The 10,000-nt window shown below is 31.1% G+C and overlaps 1 protein-coding gene and 1 long non-coding RNA gene across 4 annotated transcripts in view; one reads left to right on the top strand and one right to left on the bottom strand.

Annotated features, from left to right (window-relative positions):
- Positions 1-10,000, bottom strand: part of LOC118442035 (dipeptidase 1) — a 58,644-nt gene that overhangs the window by 40,965 nt on the left and 7,679 nt on the right. For all 3 annotated transcript variants that reach the window (XR_014983093.1, XM_085661879.1, XM_035867180.2), the window contains exon 2: positions 6,984-7,292. Coding sequence is in view for 2 of the 3 variants with exons in the window: in XM_085661879.1 (XP_085518005.1) it covers positions 6,984-7,292 (309 nt within the window). In the remaining variant the exon portion in view is untranslated. The remainder of the gene's footprint in view (positions 1-6,983; positions 7,293-10,000) is intronic.
- LOC146872492 (uncharacterized) lies at positions 1,915-7,209 on the top strand. The gene is made up of 5 exons (XR_014983094.1): positions 1,915-2,084; positions 2,444-2,524; positions 4,154-4,297; positions 4,830-4,947; positions 7,024-7,209. It is a non-coding gene; the product is annotated as an uncharacterized LOC146872492 (long non-coding RNA).

Below are 10,000 nucleotides of genomic sequence, written 5' to 3'. Positions count from 1 at the left end.
GCACCGAAACGTCGCACTTGCATAGTGCATGCAAGTTTTATTCCCATGGACGCCCGACAACGAATGAGAGAGTCAAAGTTCCCAACGACGACGTCGCTTGCAACCCTTTCGAGCTTGTGACTTAACGCGGATAGTAACGTCGACGATAGGCAAATATCCTCCTTCTCTTTCTTTCTTTCTCTCTCTCTCTCTCTCTCTCTCTCTCTCTCTCTCTCTCTCTTTCTCTCTGTTTCACTGCATCCGTAGCTTGTGCAAACGAACAATTGCTTCCACCGTATTATAATTCTCCTCTCTTGACTTTAACGTGCCACTGCAAATACTAGAAACACGTGACGAGAGAAATTGCGTGCTTTTGCGTTGCGGCGAGTGTATTATAATGTGTTTGCGAGTATACGAGCATTGAAACGTTTCAATTGTAGTAATACCTAAATGCATTGATTCGTTTTACAAGAAAGAAGAAAAAAAAAAAAAAAAACAAAACAAAAAAAAGAAAAAAAAATATTGCTCTTTATTCGATTGCAGGACATTACCACGATAATAAATGATTTTTGTATCAATTATATATCATCGTAAGATATATTAATTTGCATATAATTATGTACAACTTTCGTAACTTTTTATGATATTATATAACTAAATATCGATCGATTTAATTGCAGGAAAAAAGTAAAAATAGAATATTAATTCATTTTTGTTCGTGAAATTTCATTCGATGTCGTTAATTAGAAATTTTTAATAAAAAATTGTATTTAACATTTCTGATATATATATATATATATATATATATATAATATATAATATATATTAGGAAGTTATATATAGCTCTATTATTATATAATGTATTAAAATATATATGATATAAATTCACCACAAAAAAATTCTGCATAAATGAATGCGTAATAATAAAATAATCCACGTATTCCTCCCCTTAAAATATATCTATTTATTCATCTACCTATCTATCTATTACTTTCTTTCTCTCTCTCTCTCTCTCTCTCTCTTTCTCTCTCTCATATTTCATCTGTACGTTCATGCAAAACAACACGGCTATTACATCTATAAATTCCATTTCAATTTCATTCTTTTACATCATTCTCGCATTTCGAAATCAATGATAAAACATGAAAACGTGATACGCATAATCTGAAGAAGTGTGACACGAAATAAATACCTATGATCGATTTTAATAAACGATCATTAAACGATCGTTGAAAAAATGTTTAACCAGTGAAGAAAAACTATTTACATAAATTCTGTTCCATATAAATGATTCGACGATATTATATCATTCGAGGCTAATGAACAATCAAATTTTCAATTTAATAACAATGAATTATTCATCCTGTATCACGCGCTATCACGTAATTTAATTTACTTAATTAGTCTTATTCAACCGAAAGGCTGACAAATTAGATTGTCAGGAAAAATAAATAAATAAATAAATAAATAAATCAAAAAAAAAAAAGAAAAAAAAAATAAATAAAAATGCACCTAATAAATTTGCCGCAACAAATAAAGGATATTTCGACGAAACAACAATATACAGAATCAATGAAAGAGAAAGATAGAAAGGAGAGTATGGAAAAGGGGATGGGTAGGTAGATAGGTAGGTAGGGAGAGAAAAAGAGAGAAAGAAAAAGAGAGAGAGAGAGAGAGAGAGAGAAGGAGAGATAAAGGACGGAGAGAGGAGAGTGGTGGGTGGTACGGAGGATGGAGGATATGTATTCGTAAAGTTGACTTGGTGCACTGCAGTAGAAACGACCGTTCTCCTCTCTCTTTCTCTTTCTCTCTCTCTCTCTCTCTCTCCTTCTCTCTCTCTCCTTCTCTCTCTCTCCTTCTCTCTCTCTCTCTCTCTCTCTCTCTCCTTCTCTCTCTGTCTCTCTTTCAGCCTTTATTCTCCTAGCCCCGCCAGAATCCGTCTATCCACGTTCCAGAGGAACAGCTGCATCCAAAAATGGATGCCTGGATACCTGGGCAACAATGCTTTTCGAAAAGTTTTGCTCGGCTGCGGTTACACTTTTCATCCGTTCTCCAATCGTGCTCGTGCTCACACGCAAAAGAAGGCTAGACATAGAGTAGCACAGGTAGGTTGGTAAGCACGTAACCAAAAATGTATCCAACTCCCATACTTTCGTTGATATGTGCCGTTCGCCTGTCTGTATATATATATATATATATGTGTGTGTGTGTGTGTGTATGTGTGCGTGTGCGAGCGCGTGTGCGCATATGTGCATATGTGTGCATGGATCTATGTTTCTGTGTAAGGACATAAAGGGAACTATGCGCAGTACGAGTATCACGTACCTTCGTGGATACGCACGTGCGCATCCATGATAGTCCTTCTGACAGGTATTACGATGATAGATACGCGCGTGCTGGTTTTTTTTTTCTTTTTTTTTTTCTTTTTTTTTACTTTCTCCTTTTTTTTTTTTCTCTTTTGCAGCGAGGCTCTTACGATCGTTTTGGAACTCTCTGGCAACGTTCCAGAATCACCAGTGCGGTCGAACCAGAACACGGGTCTGAGGTTAGTGCCGTATATCGGTAACGTGTAGCCAGCGCCATTTCAAAATGAATTTTTGTCCTTTTTTCTTTTTTTTTTTTTTTTTTTTTGATACATAGGTATCTAGCTAGGTAAAGGTTCAAACGGGGCCATAACACCCGGTGATTCGTACAACTTTCGTCTCTAAGTGTAAGTTTGTAGATACTTACCGTGTGCAGTTGTTTATATACATATATAAGTTCTCTTGTCTTTCTCTTTTCTATTACTCGAGTACATGTGTTTTTAGAGTGTATGGTGGCTTTCGCATTTCTATTTTTATATGTAAATTGGTAAGGATCAAGTTGTTAGGTCCAAACGATCCAACTTTTTTATTTTGTCTCTTTACAGATACACGAACTTCGCTTCTGAACTTTTTTATTTTTGTTCTTTTCCGACTTAACCCTCCCCCCGCCCCCACCCTGTTTCGTTTTATTTTCTTTTCTCTTTCCTCTCCTCCCCTCACTCCGCCCTCTCCCACTTTTATTCGTAAAATAAGAAAAAGATATGCAAAAAAATTACGCATCGTTTCTCCATCGAACATTTTCATCGTTGAACTTTATCGATTTTATCGCATAAATATATTCACTATGTATATGAATTCCGTAATGCAAGTACAACGATATTAATCGATTAATGAGCTGGATATAGTCGCTTAGCGCGACATTAATTGAAAATATAGATTATAAGATTATTCGGTGAACTCTAAATTTGATAATTTCTTTCTTGGAATATCGGGAAGGTTCGTTCGTTATTTTTACGACGTCTCGAGTGACAGGATCGACCAACTGTGTCTCTTCTCTTTTAGTATCATGACCGTGAAAAATAAAGGCTAATCGGCCAGCAGTGAACGTCACTGATATATATCTCTTACTTGGATTAGCAATGACATTTCATATAAAACGTGGGTATCAGTCGCGGGCAAAAGGTCAACCTGCACGAATTTCCTTTCACGATTCTTTCGATCGTTCATTTATATCACAGTCAGAAACAATAATAGACCAAACGTGAGGATAACAAATTCTGTTTTTTTTTTTTTCTTCCTTTCGTCACTTTTTTCATATCGAAATATCGTTCAATTAATTAACGACTATTACTTTTGTGGATTTATTCAAGATCGATTTTTATATTTGTCGAAATTTTATCTTAGACAAATTTTATAATCGTAGCATTAGTAACATATGACTTTTAATCTACAAGAGTTAAATTTATTATTATTATTATTATTATTATTATTATTATTATTATTATTATTATTATTATTATTATTAGTCATTGTTGTTATACTTCATTATTAAAAAATGTCAGATTCATTTAACGTCATAAACTTTTACTTATCAATGGTAATAATTTCAAATTAAATATCATTTAATTAATACAAATGTCTTTTGAAGATTAATTGAAAATCATTATTCTTATATATCTTGAAAGAAATTTAATATTTGACAAATTTTATAATCATAATTTAACAAGTAACTTTTAGTTTATAAATGTTAAATCTATTATTATTATTATTATTATCATTATTATTAATATTATTATTAAACGTCATTATTAAAAAAAAAATGTCACATTCATTTAACGTCATAAACTTAATAATAATTTCTTTGATTTTAGGTACGATAAAATATTATAATATACGACGTATGCAAAGCAAATCTCGAAAACTAACAAGGATACTCAACAGATGTTAATTATTTATTACTTCCCACACGTACATATATATATATATATATATGCTTTCCACGTACGTGCTTTTGTGTAAGTATCATCTGTATTCGTGTGAATGTAAAAGCTGGATTATGAGTTAGCGTTAATGCGCCGACCGATCAATATGAGAATACTTATTAGGTAGATTTTTAAAATTGCTTATATATTAAAAGGATAGTTTTATTATGAAACGTTATCAGCTGTACAGATCGGACCGTAAGTTTTGTTCGTTCTCCTTTTTTTTTTCCCCTCTTTCTTCTCGTTTTTTTTTTCTCTTTTTTTTTCACGGGAGGACAGGACAGCTTGTTGGAAGTAGACGTTTTATATTCCCCATAGAACTTTTAAGGAGCTCACGGTTAGAAACGTCTCTCTTTCTCCCTCTCCTCCTCCCTCTCCCCCCTCTCTCTCTCTCTCTCTCTTTCTCTTTTTCTTTCCTTCTCTTCATATAGGTTCCCTTGTGTACACTTTCAAAGACAAGGCCTTACAAACTATCGTACAAAGAACTTTGCATACGTTGAAAATTTTAAACTCTAGCATCGTTTGTGCCAGACAGAGTTTAGAAAAACATTGTTTCTCCTTTTAGCACATCGAAGAAATGCTTTTCATCCTGACTAATCCATCCAGGCTCACCGAACGATAAAATAAAATTAAATGGAAATTCATTTCGTCAGAGTTCAGCAAGCATACACCGGGGAAAATTTGTAAGTAAACGAAAAGGAGAAAGAAAAAAAAGAAAGAAAAAAAAAGAAAAAGAAAGAAAGAAAGAAAAAAAGTAGAGAAAGAACGCAAGAAAAGTAATTGATTTTTATTCATATCATATCGTAATACTTACGTCGATATTATATTTACTCGATAGGATAATAAATAATAAAACAATTATCGGAGTGCAACGAAAAATTCTCATTATTTCATTAATCATCAATATCGCGAGAGATTCATCGATTAGATTCTCGATTCATTGTGATGTCTCATTATAAAAAAAAAAACAAAAACCCCTTAGATCATTAAATATTTCAAAATTCAAGATTTATCATTTACTTCGAAATACGAGATTTATTATTATTCAAACTTTGAGATTTATCATGTATCATAAAACATACGTATAGCTTTTCTATTTACTAATAACATTTTTAGATCGTTCGAATAAATTGATATCATCGTAATACGAAATCGAGATCCATAGAGCTATTTACATAGATCTTTCACTTATTATCAATCACCATATATCCATTAATATCGACGGTAAACACAGGTATTGTGTTTTGATAAGACGCACATGACAATGCTGATGTCACTGATTATAGTAGAAATAATTCAAGGACAGGATACACACGTGTCTATGTCTTAGACGAAGTAGAAAAACAGAGAAATAGAGAGAGAGAGAGAGAGAGAGAATAGCCAAGAAGAATCTGAACTAAAAAGTAAATTGTATATCGTAAGAAAAATATCAATCCAGTTCAAATAAAGTTATACCTAAAAATTTCTTTTGATAAAACATTTTCATCACCGTCAGTATGTGTAGGAGACAAAGGATCGAACGTAATTTAACATCTTGACGATCAAGCGACCACATTCATTCACCCTATCCCATACCTTGATCCCCTTCCTTCTCGATCATCGAGAATCAATAGAATATCTTAACCCTGACGCAACCCTTGCTATTTAGTCTATTATGAGGAATTAATCTATGCGGTCATTTGCGAGTTTCAACTCGCAAGTTCAAATTGTAAGTTAAGTGTCAATGACAATTTCAATTAATCTAACTCTCCTTAACTTTCAAACCAGAGACATTGTACCTTAGTAAATATAGAGGATGTATATGTATATCAAGATTATTATGTCATTACAATTTATTTTTGTTTCGAATTCCTAAAGATATTATTATATTCTTATCGTTATATCATTACAATAATTTGTTCTCATTTTCGAATGTTGGTAAAAGAAAATTCGAAAAATTTATTTTTTCATTCTCCTCTCGCCTTGATTTTTCTCAATCATTAATAAATATTAAGCTTTCTCAATAAACGCTAACTCGAATACTCTCTCTAATCACTGACACATGTATATTTTTTATTACGTCCTACGTTAAACCTTGTCTAAACAAAGTGAACAAAATAAGCCATTTTAATCGTCACATCTTTCAGAAATAATATTTTTTAATAATAAATTGTCTTTAGTAAATCTTTCATAAATCTAAACTCCTTGACGTGACAGCCATTATCACTAATAAATGAAAAAAAAAAAAGAAAGAAAAAGAAAAAAAAAAGAATTACACCTACATTTTTAATTATTAAATTATTCGTCGTATTCTATTTCGTAGTTCTAAAAAAAAAAAAAAAAAATACATCACGATGTATATATATATATATATATAACTGGTCACATAACTTAATTATTATTGCATTATTAATCCAAATATATAGTATAAATGTTATAAAAAAAAATAAAAAAGAAAGTTATTTTTTTATTCAATAATATTAATCGATACTAAAAAAAAAATGATAATAATAAAATAAAAATAAAAATAAAAATAAAAATAAAAAAAATAATAATTCCTTAATTAGACGAGTGACAATAAAAAAAAAAATGTCTTTCTCCATTCCAACGACAATTCGAAATATCATGAGAATTTTAATGATTCGTATAACGTTATACACATACATACATGTGTATACATATATATATATATATATGTACAGGTATATAAAATAAATGATATTGATTTTTTTTTTTTTACCTGATAGTCCATGTAATTTCCGTATCCCATATGATTACAGGTGCAGGCACAAGCTTGAATATGCCTCCGCATGTCAAGTTCAACTTCCTCGCCGCAGACACCTCTGCTAGTGGCCATCATCGTATCCCCCATGCAATAACCGCCGGTGCAATACATCCTTGGGTCAGTCTGATCCAGGTAACCCCCGCCCGTGTCATCGTACCCAAGTCCACTGGCACACCTGGAATCCGAGGTATATCCCACGCGAGATTGTGGACATTCCTCGTATCCCAGTCTGGACTGGGGTCGATGGAAGGTTGGGGGCACATCCTGAAACAAGACGACCGATCAGTCAAACCTAATATTTAACTATATACTTATTTCCCATAATCGATTAAATATACACAATTATCGATGATATCTTACGAACGATTTATAATTTCATCGAAGTTACGATATTATTTGAATCTATATTAATTGTAAATATAATTTATATTTTTAAAATAGAAAAGAAAAGAAAAGAAAAGAAAAAATATAAAATCCATGAAAAATTTGCAAATATGAAGTAATTGTTAAAAATTTGTAATAACAAAAAAAGAATTAAATTAAATAAATATTGAGATATTGTCGTTCGATTATATTATCTCAGTTATATCTGTAGAATAGGACACAACAAGGATCAATTTTAAGCTTAATTAAAACAATTTGTACGTTGTATGATTCATGAATTTTTTTTTCTTTTTTTTTTTTTTATGATGACAGAATTGGAAATGCGTTTTCAAATCTACTGATAATTATTTTCAAGACTTCAAAGAATATACAGTATTTTTTTTGTAGTCAAAATTATTGACACTGTACAAAATGACAGCTGTTTAAAGTGCCTGGGGTGTAGCGCATTCCAAAGTACACAACTTGAAATTATCTTTGAGATGTACACAATTAGAATTAATATTGATTGTATGTGATTAATCGAGAATTAATTGCTTCTTTTATAATCATTCTCTCTCTCTCTCTCTCTCTCTCTCTCTCTCTCTTTCTCTTTCTTTATTTTAAATTTGAAATCTCTCATGATATAGATATATCTTTATAAGAATCAAGTTAAATCTGTAAGATTCTAAAGAAACGGGAGAAGAATTATTGCTGACGTCTTTTGCTATAGAAATTAATTTCAAGAGATGTATCAAATGCTATAATGGGTCGTTCGTTGAAAAGTGAAATGGCCTATTCTAAGCCAAAGACTTATCTCAACGGACAAAGGTATAGTAGTCGAATACAAATGGTAGAGGATCACTTTGTTCTCCTATCGTGGCTAGGCTGCGTACGGCCGATATACTAGATAGCTAGTCTATCCTAGACTTAGAGGTTTACGGTCGGTATATATTCGGTAAGGACATGTTAGGATATCCCAGTTGGTAACTTTGCTAGGATACTTGTTTGCTAATGTATCTATCTAATGCATCCATCTTCACCTGTGATCTATTTCCCAGACGAGATAACATTCGATTCTAAATATATATGTGTATGTGTGTATATATATATATATATATATATATATATATATATATATATATATGTTGGGTACTTTGTATCTGAATTTACGATAGAGGTAATAATCTTCAATAAGAACAATAATATTTTTATTCATTTAATAAGTCATTTTAATTACTTAGAAAATTTCAATAATAATAATAATTATTATTATTATGATAATTTTCGATTAAAACGTAAAGATTTGTTAAAATGTCTGTTTGCTAATGTAATATGTCTAACGTTTAATCTATTTTCAAAGATAGAGATAACATTTGATTTTAAATGTTTTGCATTAGGTGTTTGAGTTATTGTTCGATCTGATAATTCTATAAAAATTGTACAAAAATATTTTATTATATTTTATAAATTATTAATCATTACTGATGAATGAATTAATTATGAATAATATATTTTCATTATTTTATTTATATAAAGAATGTAACGAATTATATATACTTTATGTATTTCGTAAAATACAAAATTTTTAAATTGGATTTGAATATAATAAAAGTAGGGCGCATATATTTACGTGTGTTTATATTTCTATTAAAATTAACAGACGATATTGTAACGAATGTGCGTTTCTCATTAATCAACGGTAATTTGTGGAATTAGTTGAATAACGTGATGGGTTGTTACGTAAATCTCGCAAATCCAAGTAGTTGAAATGTTTCCCAGAAATGTCATGTAATTGTCCGTTAAAGGGGTCCATTTACTCTTCTGTCTGTCCCACGATTTTCTCAAATTTATGACACAAAAGGTTATTATAATGTATTATAATAAAATATTAAATGAACGTTACGTGTACATAAATTATTTTATCACTGGGAAAGGTACGTCTAATAAATTTCATTGAAATACTTATAATTGAAATTAACGTGTAATGGCGCGAAGAACTTTCGTGATTTTCAATCGGATACTTTCTATCTGTCTCTCTCTTTTTCTTTATATATATATATATATATATATATATATATATATATATATATATATATTTCTTTTTTTCTCTCTCTAAAAAAGAAGTCTAGATTAAAGGATCCCGTCTTTCCGTTTTTTGTTTTTTTCTTTTTTCTTTTTCTTTTTTTTTTTTTTTTTTTTGAGCAAAGCATTTGGAAATATCCCTCTGGTGATATTATCGACCACATCCGACTGACCCACATATCTTAAATTCTAATCAGTCCTCATTCAGCACGACTGACCTGGCAACCTAACAGTTTCTACACTCACCCTTTCAGCCGTTTGAGATATCGAATCGGACGTTTCGAATCATCGTGCATAGCTTGCAATCTGTCATAAGTGCTTTCGCCTTCGGTTGATGTTATGCCTTATTCATGAAGGCATGAAATCCTTTTCCAGAGAGGAAACTGCGCTAGGCAAACATCGTTCCTTTATCTCCGATCGGAAAATTAGCTCTAATCCCGTTAGAAATTCTATCGGCAGAAAGTTGAAAACGTTCGAAAGAAATTTTCATCCTGTCTCTGAGATATTTCATTGGTCTTGTAAGTCAA

Source organism: Vespa mandarinia, chromosome 16 (assembly GCF_050613455.1).
Source record: "Vespa mandarinia isolate Hongniang chromosome 16, ASM5061345v1, whole genome shotgun sequence".
NCBI classification, from domain to species: Eukaryota; Metazoa; Arthropoda; class Insecta; order Hymenoptera; family Vespidae; genus Vespa; species Vespa mandarinia.
The sequence above is the reverse complement of the archived record's forward strand: the minus strand, read 5'-3'. Positions and strand labels throughout refer to the sequence as shown.